The sequence below is a fragment of the Lepidochelys kempii genome, chromosome 18, assembly GCF_965140265.1.
Source record: "Lepidochelys kempii isolate rLepKem1 chromosome 18, rLepKem1.hap2, whole genome shotgun sequence".
Lineage (NCBI taxonomy): Eukaryota > Metazoa > Chordata > Testudines > Cheloniidae > Lepidochelys > Lepidochelys kempii.
In genome coordinates, this window is record NC_133273.1 from 24,782,042 (window position 1) to 24,802,438 (window position 20,397).

The 20,397-nt window shown below is 46.2% G+C and overlaps 1 protein-coding gene across 2 annotated transcripts; it reads left to right on the top strand.

Annotated features, from left to right (window-relative positions):
• Nucleotides 1-1,185: 1,185 nt before the first annotated feature.
• VAMP3 (vesicle associated membrane protein 3) lies at nt 1,186-20,075 on the top strand. Of its 2 annotated transcripts, XM_073316325.1 has the most exons (6): nt 1,242-1,401; nt 12,040-12,129; nt 13,343-13,424; nt 15,157-15,315; nt 15,885-15,936; nt 18,202-20,075. In XM_073316325.1, exons 2-6 carry the CDS (start codon nt 12,107-12,109, stop codon nt 18,219-18,221), a joined length of 336 nt encoding a protein of 111 aa, XP_073172426.1. In that variant the 5' UTR covers nt 1,242-1,401; nt 12,040-12,106; the 3' UTR covers nt 18,222-20,075. The 2 variants fall into 2 exon arrangements, with proteins under 2 accessions (XP_073172427.1, XP_073172426.1); XM_073316326.1 differs by lacking the exon at nt 12,040-12,129 and having other exon boundaries at nt 1,186-1,401.
• Nucleotides 20,076-20,397: the final 322 nt, after the last annotated feature.

The following is a 20,397-nucleotide window of genomic DNA, read 5'->3' on the forward strand; positions in this document are numbered from 1 at the left end:
CCAATAGCCTGGAATGAAGACCAATGCCTACCTATAGCACAAGCGTCATGAACAATCTCTTCATTTGCTATTTTAAGAAGGTTCAGGCCACGAGAGAAAATGTCGCTGTTGTGAAGCTTGTCAGTAAATTAACAATTGTTGCTAGTGCTTTCTTTAGACGCTTTCTACCAGCAGCTGCCAAACTGGGAGAGGATGGAGTCTGGGCCTGACTGCTGGAAATAAGAGAGGTAAGAGAATGGTTTAGGCATCAGCATGAGGTAAGGTTCAGCTGCATAGCTGTGCAAAGACCAACGTCACTGTAGCATAACTGTCCCCCGTCTAAGTCCATGAGGCCTTGCTCCATCTGTTGGCACTTCCTGATAGCCACTCCTCAGAAATGACCTGGAGCAGCTGGATGGCGGATGTCAAGCCTGGGCTCCGGTAGCAGGTATGGAGGGATTCAGGTTGCCCTGGTGGGGCTCTCAGTCCCCCCATCGCCATCCAGGGTAACTTTTATAGCCTTAGGCAAAAGCCATTTATGGATTATGAAGACTGCCCCATAGGCCAAGCACCCACAGAATGCTGAGAAGAGGCAATAGGTGCGACAGGGCACTTTGGAGCTGCCTCAGTATGGATTTATTTTCAGAGCACCAGAGAGTAACAGGTTTCTCACAGGGACATGCAGAAACCCACCCTACCACAAAAATACAGTCACCTGCCCTGGAAACCTGCTGCATCCTGTCCCCTGGGAGGCACAGGTACCTGCTCCCCTCCCTAGGAAGGCACAGGAACCTGCCGCCCCCCTCCCTAGGGACACACAGGAACCTGCCCCCTCCCTAGGAAGGCACAGGAACCTGCCCCCCCTGCCCCCCAGGGACACACAGGAACCTGCCCCCTCCCTAGGAAGGCACAGGAACCTGCCCCCCCTGCCCCCCAGGGACACACAGGAACCTGCCCCCTCCCTAGGAAGGCAAAGGAACCTGCCCCCCAGGGACACACAGGAACCTGCCGCCCCCCGCCCCCCAGGGACACACAGGAACCTGCCCCCCCCGTCCGCCCGCCCCCAGGGACACACAGGAACCTGCCCCCCCGCCCCCCAGGGACACACAGGAACCTGCCACCCCCCGTCAGGGACACCAAGGAAGAAACCAGCCTCCTAAGCCCCGCCCCCAACACACCTAGAGCCTCCCCCAAGCACAAGGGAGCCGGCAGAAGCGCGCGCGCCTCTACGCAGCCGGGCGCGCGACGCGCGGGACTAGGCGTTGTGGGCGGGGCCTGGCCAATCCCCGCCCCTGGAGCGTCCCATCCCGCAGCAGGCGGCGCGAGCTGGGGCGGGTTCCGGGTCAGTTGCCCGGTTTCCTTCGGCGCTGTTGGACGCTGCCCCCAGCCCCCGCGGAGCCTCGCCCCTGCCGCCGCCGCCATGTGAGTGCGGGTCCCGGGGCGACTCAGCGCCCGCTGCGGCCGGGCCGGGCCTGCTGGGAGCTCGGGGGGGCCGCAAGGGGGGCTGCCCGGCGGCCACCTTCCCGGGCGGGCGGCGCCAGGCGGGGGCTGCGGGGCGGGCCTGGCGGGGGCTGCGGGGCGGCGCCGGGCGGGGGCTGCGGGGCGGGCCGGGCCTGGCGGGGGCTGCGGGGCGGGCCGGGCCTGGCGGGGGCTGCGGGGCGGGCCTGGCGGCGCCGGGCGGGGGCTGCGGGGCGGGCCTGGCGGCGCCGGGCGGGGGCTGCGGGGCGGGCGCCGGGCGCGGCTGCGGGCGCCGGGCGCGCCAGGCGGGGGGGGCGGCGGAGGGGTAAAGGCCGCTCGTGCTCCCGTGACAGGCCGGGCCTGGGCGTGTCGCTGAGCCGCCGCTCAGTGCACGGGCCTGGGCAGGGCGCGGCCGGGCGCAGCGGTCCCTTGCGGCCGCGGGAGCCCGCGGCATTGCCCGCTCGCCGCGCTGTGCGTGGGCGCGGCCGGCCGTGCGGCCCGGGCTCCCATCGCCCCGGGCTCGCATCGCCCTGCGCCGCGCCTGGGGCCGGGACTTGAGCCGGGGCGGATCCATGCTGGGGCCGGTGCTCACAAGGCACACCTACTCGGCACCGCACTTCTGAAAGGGTGCCACCCCCTGCTTGAGTGTCTCTTTTAAATGACCTAATAATGAAAAGCTTACAGTGGAGGCAAAAGCGTGATAGAATGCAAAAAGAATTGATAAAAGAGCATGGAAAATCCTGAAGTTGTGTGTTTCAGGGATCACAGAATCCTAGAAATGTAGGACAGGAAGGGACCTCGAGAAGTAGTCCAATCCAGTCCCCTGTGTTGTGGCAGGACCAAGTAAATCTTCTAGACCACCCCTGACAGGTGTTTCCAGAGCTTAACTACCCTAATAGTCAGAAGGTGTGTGGCCTGGACCTGCTGCTGTGGGGATGTGGCAGTACACTGGGCTTGGATCTGCACACCAGTGCCTGTCACACATGGTCCTAGCACCACAGCTGGTCTCTGCTTTCTAATGTGGCAGCTGCCATCATCCACTTCTTGTGTGCTGTATGCAGGAAGCCTTACCTCTGTGTTTCTTAGAGTAGTGATTGTTGAGTCACAAGGGGTTTACTAAGTCACAGAAAACTCATGCTTTCTTGCTGTATGCCTCTTAAGGGTGATAGATGTGACTTCTGTAAGGGCTGCCTTTACAGACTAGGAAAGAGTAAAATATGAATGGCATTAGATCTCTTAAATTTTTGTGGGCAATGTGTTTGGGGATTTTTTTCCTTATCAAATGGCTAGTGCTTTTTGTTTTGTTTTTTTAAAGGTTTAGCACCAGTGAAAGGAATCTGGGAATTTATATATTCCTGTTTATTCACAGAACTGGTAAATAATGGGTTGTGACTCTTACAGACAGCTTGATGCTGTGTTGTTAAATGACTTCAGTGCTAACTAGCCAGTTCATATTAGGTTGACAAAAATTAAGCAAAATGTTCTTTATTTCTAGATTATAGTGTGCAGGGATGGTAAGCTCTGTGATTCTGCTTAGACTCTGATGTTTTTAAAATGAACATAGGCACTCTTTTGAGCCACTAGCTAGCAATTCAGGGAGCCTTTTAAAATATACCAGCAAAAAAAAAAAAAGCCTTTTTATTTCTTTGGCTTCACCTGTTGGGAGGGAGGGGGAGGAATTGTGGGATTGTTTATTTCGTTTTGGATTTATACTCCTTTACTTTACAAATTAAAGGAACCTGGTTATTTGGTGCTGTTTTTAGAAGGTGGCATATAGTGTGATGGAGTATTCATTCTATAAGCTGGCCATCAGAGGGTGTTTATAGTGACAGTAGTACTTTGAGCAGTGAAAAATAAATATTAAAGCTTTTTAAAGTGAGAATGAGAGAAAGGGGATAGTTCAAAGATTTTTCCTAAAATAGATGGTACAACAAACATGATCTTAGTCCAGAAGGGGCCATTCTGATCATCTAGTCTGACTTCCTGCATTGTACTATCCAAAGAACTGCATCAAGTCCATAATTTCTGTTGGAGCTATAGCATAAGAATGACCACATTGGGTCAGACCAATGGTCCATTTAACTCAATATCCTGTCTTTTGACAGTGGCCAGTGTCAGATGCTACAGAGGAAATGAACAGAACAGGGCAATTGCAAGTGATCCATCCCATCATCCACTCCCAGCTTCTAGCAGTTGGAGGTTTCAGGACACCCGGAGCATGGGGTTCAGTCCCTGACCATATTGGCTAATACCCGTTGATGGACCTATCCTCCCTGAACTTACCTGATCCTTTTTGGAACCCAGTTAAACTTTAGGCCTTCACAGCATCCCCTGGCAATGAGCTCTACAAGTGGAGTGTGCACCATATGAAAATATATTTCCTCTTGTTTAAAACCTGCTGACTATTAATTGGATTAGGTGACCCCTGGTTCTTGTGTTGTGTGAAGGGATAAATAACACTTCCTTATTCACTTTCTCCATATTATTCACAATTTTATAGAACTGGAAGGGACCACGAGAGGTGATCTAGTCCAGTCCCCTTCACTCGTGGCAGGACTAAGTATTATCAAGACCCTTCCTGACAGGTGTTTTTCTAACCTGCTCTTAAAAATCTCCAAGGATGCAGATTCCACAACCTCCCTAGGCAATTTATTCCAGTGCTTAACCACCCTGACAGGAAGTTTTTCCTAATGTCCAACCTAAACCTCCCTTGCTGCAATTCGAGCCCATTGTTTCTTGTCCCATCAGAGGTTAAGGAGAACAGTTTTTCTCCCTTCTCCTTGTAACAACCTTTTATGTACTTGAAAACTGTTAAAGTACAGTTTTCTCTTTTCCAGACTAAAGAAACCCAATTTTTTCAATCTTCCCTCATAGGTCATGTTTTCTAGACCTTTAATCATTTTTGTCGCTCTTCTCTGGACTCTCTCCAATTTGTCCACATCCTTCCTGAAATGTGGCGCCCAGAACTGGACACGATACTCCAGTTGAGGCCTAATCAGTGCAGAGTAGAACGGAAGAATTACTTTTCGTGTCTTGCTTACAACACTCCTGCTAAGACAGAGGTGGGCAAACTACGGCCTGCGGGACCTTCTGGCCCAGCCCTTGAGCCCCTGGCCCCTCCCCCGCAGCCTTAGCTCCCTGCGCCATCCACGCTGTGGGCGGCGGGGCTGCAAGCTCCTCCTGGGCAGCATGGCTGCGAGAGCTGCAGGGGTGTCATGTATTAAATTGCTCCCCGTAGGAATGTGCTACTTACGGAGCACCCGGACGGGCAGCCGTAAGTATTACGCTGTAAGCACATTCCTACGGGGAGCAATATAATACCCTACACCTCCCTACAGTTTTGGAACCCCAATGTGGCCCTCAGGCCAAAAAGTTTGCCCTCCCCTGTGCTAAGACATCCCAGAGCAAGGTTTGCTTTTTTTGCAATAGGGTTACAGTGTTGACTCGTATTGAGCTTGCGGTCCACTATGACCACCAGATTTCTTACTGCGGTACTCCTTCCTAGGCAGTTATTTCCCATTTTGTATGTGTGCAACTGATCGTTCCTTCCAAAATTGAGTCCTTTGCATTTGTCGTAATTGAATTTCATCCTGTTTACTTTAGACCATTTCTCCAGTTTGTCCAGATCATTTTGAATTTTAATCCTATCCTCCAAAGTACGTGCAAAGTACATCCTCTCCCAGCTTGGTATCATCTGCACATTTTATGGCACGTCTCTATGCCATTATATGAATCACTGGTGAAGATATTGAACAGAAATGGAACCAGAACTGATCCCCGTGGGACTCCACTCTTTATGCCCTTCCAGCATGACTGTAAACCACTGATAACTCCTCTCTGGGAATGGTTTTCCAACCAGTTTTGCACCCCCCTGATAGTAGCTCCATCTAGGTTGCACTTCCCTAGTTTGTTTATGAAAAGGTCATGTGACACAGCATCAAAAGCTTTACTAAAGTCAAAATATACCACTTCTACCACTTCCTCCCTAGCCACAAGGCTTGTTATCCTGTCAAAGAAAGCTATCAGGTTGGTTTGACACATGATAAATCCATGCTGACTGTTGCTTATCGCCTTATTATCTTCTAGATGTTTGCAAATTGATTACTTAATTATTTACTCCATTATCTTTCTGGGATCAGAAGTTAAGATGACTGATCTGTAATTCCCTGGGTTGTCCTTATTTCCCTTCTTATAGATGGGCACTATATTTGCCCTTTTCCAGACATCTGGAATCTCTCTCATCTTCCATGACTTTTCAAAGATCATTGCTAATGGCTCAGATTTCTCCTCAGTCAGCTCCTTGGGTATTCTAGGATGCATTTTATCAGGCCCTGGTGACTTGAAGACATCCAGTTTGTCCAAGTAATTTTTAACTTGTTCTTTCCAAATTTTAGCTTCTTCTGATCCTACCTCATTTTCACTGGCATTCACTATGTTAGATGTCCAATCACCACCAACCTTCTTGGTGAAAACTGAAGCAAAGAAGTCATTAAGTACTCCTGCCATTTCCACATGTTCTGTTGATTTTCCCACCTCATTGAGTAATGGACCTACCTTGTCCTTGGTCTTCCTCTTGCTTCTAATGTATCTGTAGAATGTTTTCTTGTTACTCTTTGTTTCTAGGTAGTTTGATCTCATTTTGTGCCTTGGCCTTTCTAATTTTGTCCCTATCTACTTGTGCTATTTGTTTATATTCATCCTTTGTAATTTTTCCTGGTTAAAAGATAGGAAACAAAGGGTTGGTATAAAGGGTCAGTTTTCAGAATGGAGAGAGGTAAATAGTGGTGTCCCCCAGGGGTAAGTTCTGGGACCAGTCCTATTCAACATATTCATAAATGATCTGGAAAAAGGGATAAACAGTGAGGTGTCAAAATTTGCAGAAATTTGTCAAAATTACTAAAGGTAGTTAAGACCCAGGCAGACTGTGAAGAGCTACAAAAGAATCTCTCAAAACTGGGAGACTGGGCAACAAAATGGCAGATGAAATTTGATGTTGATAAATGCAAAGTAATGCACATTGGAAAGCATAATCCCAACTATACATATAAAATGATGGGATCTAAATTAGCTGTTACCACTCAAGAAAGAGATCTTGGAGTCATTGTGGATAGTTCTCTGAAAACATCCACTGAATGTGCAGCGGCAATCAAAAAAGCGAACAGAATGCTGGGAATAATTAAGAAAGGGATAGATAATAGGACAGAAAATATCATGTTGCTGCTATATAAATCCATGGTACTCCCACATCTTGAATACCGTGTACAGATGTGGTCGCCCCATCTCAAAGAATCATAGAATATCAGGGTTGGAAGGGACCTCAGGAGGTCATCTAGTCCAACCCCCTGCTCAAAGCAGGACCAATCCCCAACTAAATCATCCCAGCCAGGGCTTTGTCAAGCCTGACCTTAAAAACTTCTAAGGAAGGAGATTCCACCACCTCCCTAGGTAATGCATTCTAGTGTTTCACCACCTTCATAGTGAAAAAGTTTTTCCTAATATCCAACCTAAACCTCCTCCACTGCAACTTGAGACCATTACTCCTTGTCCTGTCCTCTTCTACCACTGAGAATAGTCTAGAACCATCCTCTCTGGAACCATCTCTCAGGTAGTTGAAAGCAGCTATCAAATCCCCCCTCATTCTTCTCTTCTGCAGACTAAACAATCCCAGTTCCCCCAGCCTCTCCTCATAAGTCATGTATTCCAGACCCCTAATCATTTTTGTTGCCCTTCGCTGGACTCTCTCCAATTTATCCACATCTTTCTTGTAGTGTGGGGCCCAAAACTGGACACACTACTCCAGATGAGGCCTCACCAATGTCAAATAGAGGGGAATGATCACGTCCCTCGATCTGCTTGCTATGCCCCTACTTATACATCCCAAAATGCCATTGGCCTTCTTGGCAACAAGGGCACACGGCTGACTCATATCCAGCTTCTCGTCCACTGTCACCCCTAGGTCTTTTTCCGCAGAACTGCTGCCTAGCTATTCGGTCCCTAGTCTGTAGCTGTGCATTGGGTTCTTCCGTCCTAAGTGCAGGACCCTGCACTTATCCTTATTGAACCTCATCAGATTTCTTTTAGCCCAATCCTCCAATTTGTCTAGGGCCCTCTGTATCCTATCCCTACCCTCCAGCGTATCTACCTCTCCTCCCAGTTTAGTGTCATCCGCAAATTTGCTGAGAGTGCAATCCACACCATCCTCCAGATCATTTATGAAGATATTGAACAAAACCGGCCCCAGGACCGACCCCTGGGGCACTCCATTTGACACTGGCTGCCAACTAGACATGGAGCCATTGATCACTACCCTTTGAGCCCGACAATCTAGCCAACTTTCTACCCACCTTATAGTGCATACTGCAGTCATACTGTTCTCTTACATACAGTGCAACTCCCCCACCATGCCTGTCCTTCCTGAACAGCTTATATCCATCCATGACAGTACTCCAGTCATGTGAGTTATCCCACCAAGTCTCTGTTATTCCAATCACATCATAATTCCTTGACTGTGCCAGGACTTCCAGTTCTCCCTGCTTATTTCCCAGGCTTCATGCATTTGTATATATGCACTTGAGGTAACCTGCTGATCGCCTCTCTTTCTCAGTATGAGGCAGGAGCCCTCCTCTCTCATGTGCTCCTGCTCGTGCCTCCTCCCAGTATCCCATTTCCCCACTTACCTCAGGTCTTTGGTCTCCTTCCCCCAGTGAGCCTAGTTTAAAGCCCTCCTCACTAGATTAGCCAGCCTGCTTGCGAAGATGCTTTTCCCTCTCTTCGTTAGGTGGAGCCCGTCTCTGCCTAGCACTCCTTCTTGGAACACCATACCATGGTCAAAGAATCCAAAGCCTTCTCCCCGACACCACCTGCGTAGCCATTCGTTGACTTCCACAATTCGACGGTCTCTCTCCAGGCCTTTTCCTTCCATGGGGAGGATGTGCGAGAACACCACTTGCGCCTCAAACTCCTTTATCCTTCTTCCCAGAGCCACGTAGTCCGCAGTGATCCACTCAAGGTCATTCTTGGCAGTATCATTGGTGCCCAAGTGAAGAAGCAGGAAGGGGTAGTGATCTGAGGGCTTGATGAGTTTCGGCAATCTCTCCGTCACATTGCGAATCTTAGCTCCTGGCAAGCAGCAGACTTCTCGGTTTTCCCGGTCAGGGCGGCAGGCAGATGACTCAGTCCCCCTGAGGAGAGGGTCCCCGACCACTACCACCCGCCTCCTTCTCTTGGGAGCAGTGGTCATGGAACCCCCAAGCCTAGGACAGTGCATCTCATGCCTTCCAATCGGCGGAGTCTCCTTCTGCTCCCTTCCCTCAGACGTATCATTTGGTCCACTCTCCGCATTAGTACCGGTGGAGAGAACATGAAAACTGTTACTTACCTGTATGTGCCCTGCTGGTACATGGACGTTCCCCTTTTTTCTTCTGGAGGTCACATGATGCCAAATTTCTTCACCATCCTTCTGTCCCCGATGTGCAGCCTGCTCTGAATCTTCAGAACCTTGTGCCCGTAGAAGCCTATCATGACATCCGTCCAGGAAATCTTCAGTTTCTCTTATGCAACGCAGGGTCGATACCTGTTGCTCCAGACCTTGAACCTTCTCTTCCAGTATGGAGACCAGCTTGCACTTTGTACAGACAAAGTCGCATCTGTCCTGTGGAAGAAAGACAAACATAGCACATCCAGTGCAGGTCACAACAGCTGAACACCCCCCATCCATATTACCTTCCTTCTACGAGCTTCCTCAGGAGTTGTCGTAACTACTCAGAGAATCTGGCAAGATGTAAGCCTCAGTGGGCTCTCCCCAGGCGAACTCCCAGGCAGACTCCTTTTGTTAGCTGCTCTGCTGTTTGCTACTCAGCTGGTTCGCAACTGACTGGCTTTTTATGCAGTCAGGCCCACTTAAGGCTCACCTGGAACAAAGCACACCCAGTTCCTGCCCTTTTCAAACAACCAATCAAGCACACAGTCACACTGTCCTCACAACAAACACTCACCAACACAGCCTCCTTAATGCAGCCCTTAGCGTACCTCCTCTCAGGCAGATCCCAGGCAAACTCCTTTTGTTAGCTGCTCTGCTTTTCGCTGCTCAGCTGGTTCGCAACTGAAGATGTATTGGAATTGGAAAAGGTTCAGAAAAGGGCAACAAAAATGATTAGAGGTATGGAATGGCTTCTGTATGAGGAGAGATTAATAAGACTGGGACTTTTCAGCTTGGAAAAGAGACGGCTAAGGGGAGATACGATTGAGGTATATAAAATCATGACTGGTATAGAGAAAGTAGATAAGGAAGTGTTTGCTCCTTCTCATAACACAAGAATTAGGGTTCACCAAATGGAATTAATAGGCAGCAGGCTTAAAACAAATAAAAGGAAGTATTTCTTCACACAACACACAGTCAACCTCTGGAACTCCTTGCCAGAGGATGTTGTGAAGGCCAAGACCATAACAGGGTTCAAAAAAGAACTAAATAAATTCGTGGAAGATAGGTTCATCAATGGCTACTAACCAGGATGGGCAGGAACGGTGTCCCTAGCCTCTGTTTGCCATAAGCTGGGAATGAGCGACAGGGGATGGATCACTTGATTACCTGTTCTGTTCATTCCCTCTGGAGCACCTGGCCCCGGCCACTGTTGAAAGACAGGATACTGGGTTAGATGGACCTTAGGTCTGACCCAGTATGGCCATTCTTAAGTTCTTATATGTGACCTAGTTTCCACTTTTTGTAGGATTCTTTTTTGATTTTTAGATCCTTGAAGATCTCCTGGCTAAGCCAGGGTGGTCTCTTGCCATACTTCCTATCTTTTCTACGCAGTGGGGTAGTTTGCTCTTGTGCCCTTAATATTGTCTCTTTGAAAAACTGCCAACTGTCTTCTCTTGTTTTTTCCCCTTACACTTGCTTCCCAGGGGATCTTAACTACCAACTCCCCGAGTTTGCTAAAGTCTGCCTTCTTGAAGTCCATTCTCTATTTTGCTGTTCTCCCTCCTACCATTCCTTAAAATCATGAACTCTCTAATTATATGATCCTTTCAGTTCATCTTTTCCAAGCTGGCTAGTCCCAGTCTTTTATCTTTCCTCATATGAAAGCTGTTGCATACCTTCTGATCGTTCTTGTTGCCCTTCTCCGTACTTTTTCCAATTCTAATATCTTTTTTGAGATGGGGTGATAGTAACTGTGGTGCAGTATTCAAGATGTGGGCATACCATGGATTTATATAGCAGCATTATGATATTTTTTCTTATCTTTCCCTTTCCTAATGCTTACCAATATTGTTAGCTTTTTTGACTGCCACTGCACATTGAGCAGATGTTTTCGAAGAACTGCCAATGATGACTCCAAGATCTAACTTATACATACAAAATGATGGGGTCTAATTGAGATTGTTTTCCAATGTGCATTGATCAACATTGAATGTCATCTGCCATTTTCTTGCCCATTTACCCAGTTTAGTGAGATCCCGTTGTAACTCTTCGCAGCCAGCTTTGGGTCACCTACAAACTTTGCCACCTCACTGTTCAGCCCTTTTCCAGATAATTTATTAATAGAACCTTGAAGGACTATGCTATTTACCACTTTCTATTGTGAAAACTTACCATGTATTCCTACCCTTTATTTCCTATTTTTAACCAGTTACTGATCTATGAGAGGACCTTCCCTTTTAAGCAAACTAAGGAGTCATGGGATAAGAGCCTTTTTGGTGCAGGAACTTGTCAAAGGCTTTCTGAAAGTCCAAATACACTGTCAACTGGATCACCCTTGTCCATATGCCTGTTGACTCCCTCAGAGAATTCTAATAGATTGATGAGGCATGATTTCCCTCTGCAAAAGCCATGTTGACTTTCCTCAACATATTGTGGTTATCTAATATATCTGATAATTCTGTTCTTTACTACAGTACCAAGCACATTGGTTGAAACTAAAGTTACATTTACCAGCTTGTAATTGTCAGGATCACCTCTGGAGCCTTTTTTTAAAAATCAGTGTGTTATGTTAGCTATCCTGCTGTCATCTGGTATAGATGCTGAGTTAAGTGATAGGTTGCATACCACCGTTAGTAGTTTTGCAATTTTGTATTTGAGCTCCTTCAGAACCATCCGTTCCTGGTGACTTACTGCTGTTTAATTTCTCAATTGGTTCCAAAACTACCTCTATTGATATACATCAATCTGAGACAGTTCCTTAGATTTGTCACATAAAAAGAATGGTTCAGATGTGGAGATCTTCTCCACATCCTCTGCAGTGAAGACCAGTGCAAAGAATTCCTTTAGCTTCTCCAGCAGCCTTGTCGTCTTTGAGTGGTCCTCTAGCACCCCAATCGTCCAGTGACCCCACTGACTGTTTGGCAGACTTCCTGCTTCTGAAGTACTTAACAAAAAAATTGTTGTTGGGGTTTTTTTCTTTAGCTAGTTGCTTTTCACATTCTTCTTTGACCTGTGGCCTTATACTTTTACATTTGACTTGCCAGAGTTTATGCGCCTTCCTATTTTCCTCAGTATGATTTGACTTCCAGTTTTTAAAAGGATGCCTTTTTGCTTGTCACTATGTCCATGCAGTTTTCAGGCATTTCACCTTTGATTTTTCCTTCTAATTTCCATTTAACCAGCTTCCTCAGTTCTGTGTAGTTCCCCTTTCTGAAACATACTGAGTCTTGACTTAAAGACTTCCAAGTGATGGAGAATCCGCACATCTCTATGTAAGTAACTTTTGTTTAAGGACACCTGAGGCCCAGTTGGTGTCTTGTCCTGTGTCCTATCTAGAATTGTGTTCATAATCAATATTGAAAGGTGGTACAGTAAGCAAATAATAAAAGGCCAAAAGGTAAATCAAGGGTTCTCAACCTTTTTCTTTCTGAGGCCCACCCAACATGTTGTAAAAACTCCACAGCCCACGTGCCACAGCAACTGTTTTTCTGTATATAAAAGCCAGGAACAATATTGGGGGGTAGCAAGCAAGGCAATTGACTAGGTCCCCATGCCACAGTGGTTTCCCACCAAGCTGAGTTGCTCAGGCTTTGGCTTCAGCCCCGTGCAGTGGGGCTTTGGCTTTCTGTCCTGGGTCCCAGCAAGTCTAATGCTGGCCATGCTTGGTGGCCCCCCTGAAACCTGCTTGCAGCCCACCCACCCCCCCAGGGGGCCCCAGACCCCTACTTGAGAACCACTGTTGTAGATGTCTTATGTGTACAAACTGTAAATGTGCCTGTTCTTCCTCCATTGGGGGTATGCAAGACAAATCGGACTCCTGGAAAGGTTGAGTCCCACTGCTCTACAGGGCTTCTTGCACCTTCTTCTGAAACATCTGGTATTGGCCACTGCCTCTCTATTCTGTGATGAACTTTTAGGAAAACAAGCAGTGTATGTCGCATGCTTCCAGTGACTGACATAATCTTTTTCTGAGTTCAGTAGCTTCCAAAAAGAATTTAAATTCCCAAGTTCATCAAAGGGGGGGGAAGTGTGCACAAGCTCATGTGTTTTTTATTGCAAAGGTCAGGGAGGGGGGAGATCCCTAAACCCATGTTCTTGGCCAATCAAGAGCAACTATATGCTATGCTCTGAGCTGTAGTGCCGCTCTTCTCTCTCCCACCTGCTTCTCTGCTCTCCGGTGCCATTGTAGCCATTCATTGGTGGTAAGTTTGGAACACTGAATTCTGAATGGCTAAAGTCTGAATTCTGTGGCTAAAGCTTGCTGCTGAAGCTTCGCTCTTCCACTGCAAAAGAAATCTGACTTTTTCTTCTTCTGCATTTTAGCTCCTAGGGAATGTTCTTCCTTTCTTTGTTATGACCATTGGTGTTTACACTTATTTTTTTGGTTTGTATATACCTGTGTTTGCAAATTACCCAAGCATACTTCTAGGTGGTATATAAATGTAGTTAATGATATATCATAATGTAAGTGTCTCTACACTGCAGGTCAACAAGTGGCCCTGGAAGCTCAAGTAATGCCTCTGGCAGTAATCGTCGCCTTCAGCAGACACAACACCAAGTAGATGAGGTATGGCTCTTGTATAGAGCAGCTTTACCATTCCTTTGACCATGGGAAACCTGACAGAGGGAAGACATATGGAAGTGTTGTGTGGGCAAAGTTTTTAAATTTGTCTCCTTCAGTGTATGAACCAAAAGCTAGTATGTCTTCATCGTTTGTCCCTCTTGTGATCTGAACTATCATCTTGAGACTCATTGCAGGAAACCTGTGATATTTTCCAGGTGTTGACTTGCTCCTGCAAAGATGACTATCTTTTGAGCCAGTGGGTTAGCTGCATGACTCCAGTTGGTTTCTGACAGAGAATGAGGTTTGCTATATGGAAATCCACAATTGCCAGGGGTTTCTAGTTATCTATCAAAACTGTGGCAAAACTTACTGTGTAAGCCAAAAGCCATCCTTGGCTGAGAGCCTCATTTCTTTCTGGCTGGATGGGGTAGCACAAAACTTCCTTTTCAGAAGTCATAGGTGCTTTGTGTGTCAAAAGAAACATTGGACAGTAACTCGCTTAATGTTGTAGTTATGTTCCTGAAAAATGCTACTTTAAGTGAATCCAATTTCCCCTAAAAATTAATGTAAAGGGGGGCTAGATTCCAGGGGAATTTTTCACCAGAGGTGGTGGAGTCAGAGGGTGGGATGTTTCCCAGGGAATGCCTTACTGCTAAATGATGAACTAGCACTCGGCTGAGCCCTCAAGAATTAACACATTGTTAATGTAGCCTTACACTCTACAAGGCAGCACAAATAGAGGGAGGAGACACAGCATGGCATAGACAGACACACACACACACACACGGTGTGTCTGTGTGTGAGAGAGAGAGAGAGATGCGCATTGCCCCTTAAGTACGATGACCCCACTCTAAGTATACTGCCTTTTTAAGTAGATCAGCAAGTTGAGACAGCAGCTGCTGCCAGCAAGCTCCCTGTCCTGAGCCCTGTCGTGTGCTCCCTTGCTCTGTGGAGAATGGGTACAGGAGCTGGGGGAGGGGGACACCCTGACATTAGCACCCCTCTTCTTCCCCCCTGCCTGCACAGCAAGCAGGAGGCTCCCGGGAGCAGCTCCAAGGCAGAGGACAGGAGCAGCACATGGCAGTGGGGGGAAGGACAGCTGAACTGCCCCGCAATTGATAGTCTGCTGGGCAGCTGCTGCACAGGGAACTTAGGGGAGCTGATGGGAGGCTGCTGGTCTACCCTGGTTCCAAGCCCCCACCAGGGAGCTTCAACAGGCTGCTCTTTCTGCAAGCAGTGGACAAAGCAGGTGGATGCCAAACAACTTTTATAAGGGAGCATTGCACAACTTTAAACAAGCATGTTCTCTAATTGATCAGCAACGTAACAATGTTAAGTGAGCAGTTACTGTATTGTTCAAATGCCAGTTGTGGCTTCCATAACTGAGTTTTTCTTATACCCTTCTCTAACATGCTAGGTTATTAGTGGAATACTTTTTGTTTCAGTAGGAGTAAGCTTATAAACAAAGTATCTGATATTGAAACCCCAAGGCAGGCATTAGGGAATCTCCAACTCAGTTACTTAATTCCACAAATTTTTTAACTAATATAAGAACCTAAGTTCAATATTGTCTACTCTTAATCAAAAAGGCAATATCTTCTGCTTTATTTAAAAATACTTGAATGATGTTAATGTTATAAAAGGGATTTGTCAGGATCTGCTGCATGCTTAAAGTGTTCAAGGGAATGAACATCTAATGAATGAATAACTTACTGTGACTATTAAATCACTGTAGGTGGTTGACATCATGAGGGTGAATGTGGACAAGGTGTTGGAACGAGATCAGAAGCTGTCAGAGTTGGATGACCGTGCTGACGCACTGCAGGCGGGAGCTTCCCAATTTGAGACCAGTGCTGCCAAGCTGAAAAGAAAGTATTGGTGGAAGAACTGTAAGGTAACCATGACTCGAGTATTTCCAATACAAATTAATGTGACTAAAAACTATAAGTAGTTGAATACTACATAAAGGGGAAGAAATCCATGAGAACATATGGCCAATTTCCGCAGCCTTTACTCATGGTGAATAGTATTTAAGATTACAGCATCTGGTCCTTAATGAGCATCTGGCTTAGCGAAGTAGATGAACTGGCCAAAAGTTGGGTGCCCTGGCCATGTTCCTTCACACAAAACATTTTCCAGGACAGAAATGTTGCCAAGGATAAATGTATGTACTAGTTTAAGGTGTTGGAGATCTAAGAGGAAGAAATTCAGTGATATGGATTGAATGACGATAACACAGACATAGCACTATAAAGAACGTTTAGTCTGTTCGTGTAATTAGCAGACATGACTGTAAGGCCTGGGAGCATACTCTTTATTTGCTGAGAAGCCAAGACAGAGTGGAAAACATAAATTGTAAGGAAGGGGAGCAGTAGTTGGGTCTAGAGAAGAAGCTTTAGCCCTCTCTTTTTAAAAAAATATCTAAGTGAGTTGTTTGTACTAAATGATGTGCTTTTTTAACAGATGTGGGCAATATTGATAGCAGTTGTTCTCATCATCATCATCATCATCATCGGTAAGTGTTTAGCTAAAGCACTGTTTTGTCAGTAGGACTAGCGTACATGGGACATAAGACTAAATCGAATGCAAAAAGTTAATGTAACGCTCTCTGGGTGTGACTGCTCGTACATAGGTCATAATATTCAAAAGTTAAGGTTCACACAGTAACCCTAACTTAGCCATATTGCATGCTTGACATATATGCAGGAGTCCAAAAGAGTACTTATGCTGCTAAATTGATATTTGAACATAATCTGTGCAATGTGGTGAAGTTATGGCTTCTGTGGGAACCTTAACTGTTGAATCTCAGGCTCTTGCACACTGAGCAGAAATGGGATTTCACAAGAGACTGAGACTCTTGAGTTCCAGTCCCAGCTCTGCCAGTGACTGTGAGCGTGACCAGGTCACCTGACCACTTCTTTGCCTCAGCAGAAAGAACGAGGAGTACTTGTGGCACCTTAGAGACTAACCAATTTCTTTGAGCATAAGCTTTAGTGGGCTAAATTGGCTTATGATCAAATAAATTGGTTAGTCTCTAAGGTGCCACAAGTACTCCCCGTTCTTTTTGCTGATACAGACTAACACGGCTACCACTCTGAAACCTGTTCTTTGCCTCAGTTTCTCAATCTTTAAAATGGGGATAATGATGCTTACCTCACAGGGGCTTCCAAAGAATACATGAAGTGCCTTGAGAACCTTAAGATGAGAAGAGCTGTGGACATACACATTTCTCACATTCATCTTTCACAGTATTTCTACATTTATTAATCTTTTAGACTCCAGGTTCAACATCCTTATGTCACCTTTTTCTTGCAAAGCAGTCTGGCCCTCTTCTATTGGGTCACACCCTTTTCTTAATCCCAAAATGGGTACTCCAGCCAATCAGACTCCCCTTGCTGTCTTCCAGCCCAGAAGTCAAGCAAAACAAACAACAAAAAAAGTAGGGAAGCTTCATATAAGACTCCTCCTCCTCCAATCCTCAGTAGTGCTTAGATAGCAAGGTAGTTAGGCTAGGTCTACACTGTAAACTTACATAGTTATATCAGTGTCGTGCAGGGGTGTGAAAAATCCACACCTATGAGCAACGCAGTTATACCAACCTAACCCCTGTTGTAGGCAGCACTATGTTGACAGGAGAGCTTTTCCCTTTGGCACAGCTCCCGCCTCTCATGGAGGTGGATTACCGATGCGAATGGGAGAAACTCTTCCATCAGTATAGGATTGTCTTCACTGAAGCACTACAGCAGCCCAGCTGCATTAGTGCCACTGCAGGTCTACACTTAAAACCCTGCCCTTAGACTCAACCCAGGCAAGAGCCTTGATCTGCCTAGCCTCACTTGAGTGCAGGAAACCCCCCTGACTTCATGGACTAGTTTTCCTGCTGGAGCAGAAGCCTGGGGGAGAAGGACAGGCAGTTCTCAAGGATTCATCACCAGTGAACAAGCTGTTTAAACAGAAGTATATTGCAGTAGAAGTTTTAAGAGAAAAGAAATTCATGGTCCCTTGTTTGATATCCAGCTTTCACTTGTCCCAACTTCTGAATGTTGCCAGATGTACCCTTATGTATACAATAGTCACAAGCCCATTATTATAACTGGTAACAAACTTATAAATACAAATGCAAGTGGTGATGTTTCTGGTGCATGCAAGGAAGCTGTGGATTCATACTCTGGCTGTAGTAGAGCCAGGGAGCTTATAACTACTTACATTGCTTGGTGTTCAGCAGTTTGAATTTGTGATGTAGCTGTTAAAAAAAAACTTTCCAGCAGGATTCGTTTACTCTCAAGCTCTGACAGCATATTCATTTCTCCCCTTTGGGCCTGTTTGTAACACAATCTACAGCAACTTGGGGGGGGGGGGGAGGCATAGCTCAGTGGTTTGAGCTTTGGCCTGCTAAACCCAGGGTTGTGAGTTCAATCCTTGAGGGGGCCATTTAGGGATATGGGGCAAAAATTGGGGATTGGTCCTGCTTTGAGCAGGAGGTTGGACTAGTTGACCTCCTGAGGTCCCTTCCAACCCTTATATTCTAACTAATTGTGATGCTACAAACAGAATTGTGACCATAGGTGAGAAACACCTGGTACATAAATTTTAAAAACCAATCCCATGCAAGAATGAAACTGTGGTAAAACAAACACAGGAAATTATTTAGAATTTCCTTTTGTTGAATACTTTGAGTGTTCTGTAGCTCAAGTCTTTAAGTTGCAGGATTGTTTTATGCCTCTTTGATGTGGAGGGAAGAGGACTGTCGCTTTTCCAATCCTTTTTTTTTCTGTTATAGTCTGGAACGTGTCCTCATGAGTTACAAGAAGAAATGCAAACCAGCGGAAGCCATCTCTCTCCTTCAAACCTGCTGTATTCTCAAGCTCTCACCTACTGATGTATAAAGCAAAATTATTTTGATTAGTCATATGTTAACTTTCTCTGGTTTATAGGAAATGTGCCTTTATTTAAAAGTTACACTTCTGATTTTAAAATGCTAATAAGCACAGCCCAAAACTTGCACAGTGCCTTGGTAATCTTGAGTATGAGCTGGTGAAGAGGATTTCATGTATGAATTTCAGAATCTAGAAGCAATGTATTGTTGCCACTGTCTACTGAATTCTAGATAAATTGGAAGAGTATGTTTGCGTATCTGTTCTCTTCACTGTCTCCTCCAGGCCCCAATTTAAAGGTGTCTCTTCTGACACTACTAAAGGGGTGGGAATCAGATCTTAAATTTGTGCCTTCTTGGAAGAAACTCTTAACACGTCTGGCATTTTAACAGACTTTGCCTGCCTTGCCATACTCCATTAATGCCTTCTGACTAGTTGTGAAAGAGCCTGCCACCCTAGTAAACACTACTTATCGTTCACTGCTGTTTTATGAATATGCAGTTAAATTCTATTATTGAAGTTCTAAAGATTTGAGCACTGAACCGTTAGTGCTGCCTTGTGGTAATTGTGATTAAACACTTCCCTATATAAGGCGTTTACATTCTCTGCAAAAGACAGTCTGTCACTTTCTGGTGTCAGTTTAATCTGAAAGAGTACCTTTAAAAATGTTTAGTGTTTGTAATGTAGACACTTACCAAAGTTGGTTTTGTTGGGGTTTTTGTCTTTTGCCAAAAAGTAGTTCAGTGAAGACTTCTCTGCAAGCCAGCAAGATGTTTCCAGTGTAGAATCAGTGCCAAGTGTAGTTTAAAATTTTATATATATTTATATGTAATCTGTTTGCATTACTTCACAAATTGTCTTCCTTCTCAGCTTGTCTTCAGAGTAAGTGAGTCCCCTAGGACTTCAGGAAAGGCTGGTAACAAATGCTGTTGCCTCTTCCCTCTTACCTCCAAACTTTTTAGGTAGGGGTGACTACTCTCCATGAGGAGGGAAAGAAATAACTTGGTGCTTCACCCAGTCACCACTTTGTGTACCCTCTAATCTGTCTGTTTCTAATTTTTTCCCAGTCCTTGTTTCTACTTCCTCTATATAGTTTTTCCTTTCTCTTGTCTTTTTTTCCTCCCTTACTTTTTGGGGGTAGATTTGCAAGTAGCTACACTGTGAAATGGATTCACAAACCTAATCGCCATAACCTACTTCTTTGAGTGTTGGATGTTGCTTTGACTGAGTTATCACATAGAAATGAGCCAGACTCTTGATGGACAAATACCAGAAAGATGTGACAGAGCACTCAGCGGGTGGCTGTGTCCAAAGGTGGATCTGCCCTCTAAGCACCGAGGGAGAAATATTGGCCTCTTTACCCCCAAAGTACAAGATGCTTTAGAATGTGTTTTTGTTTTGTTTTTTTTGGTAGTGAGTGTTGTGGAAAGTTGCTCTGTTGGCTTATAATTAACTATCTAAGGCCTTGCCTGTTTGAGGATGAAGTGCAAGGATCACTGCAGTGACTTCTTTCAATGTACAAAGTCTCTTAGAAATTACTGTATAAATGTACCATGGACCAGTAACAAAGCTACTTGTACAAACTGAAATCTTTCTTACTCACAATTAAGAAACTGTTTACTATTTTTTTATGCTGCAGCTTTTAAAGAAATATCAACTGTATGTACTAGTTCCTACACTTAGAAACCTCTGAAAGTGTATGTCATCAGGAGGGCGTGTCCCTGCACTGTCCTGGGAAAGAGGCCTTTGTAACGTTTAATAAAGTGGCTTTTGAAACTTCCTCCTGTTCCTCTGCGTGTGTGTGGGGGGGGATGTTAGGTCGCTGCTGCCTTGCGCCGCGGCGGGGGCGGCTGCGCCTCCGGCGGGGCGGGTGTTGAGGGCAGAGTGGGTCGAGGGCGGTTGCTGAGCCGGGCCAGGCTCTCGCCCCGGATCCCCGCCCCAGGTGACGGGGGCGCTGAGTCGGCGGCTCGAGCCCTGGCCTGTAGCCCCTCAGGGCGTTGGGGGCGGGTCTCCTTGGCAGCCGCTCGATGGAGTCTGCCAGGCCCCGCCCCTTCTCGCGTTGCCTGTGAGGGCACGGGGCGGCGGGCCTGGGGCCCCGAGGG

Excerpts from the sequence above, each read along its gene's own strand:
- VAMP3 (XM_073316325.1), top strand. The coding sequence starts at position 12,107 with ATGGAGAATCCGCACATCTCTAT. Across the intron at positions 13,425-15,156 it reads CACAACACCAAGTAGATGAG|GTGGTTGACATCATGAGGGT; the intron begins GTATGGCTCTTG and ends AAATCACTGTAG. Across the intron at positions 15,937-18,201 it reads CATCATCATCATCATCATCG|TCTGGAACGTGTCCTCATGA; the intron begins GTAAGTGTTTAG and ends TTTCTGTTATAG.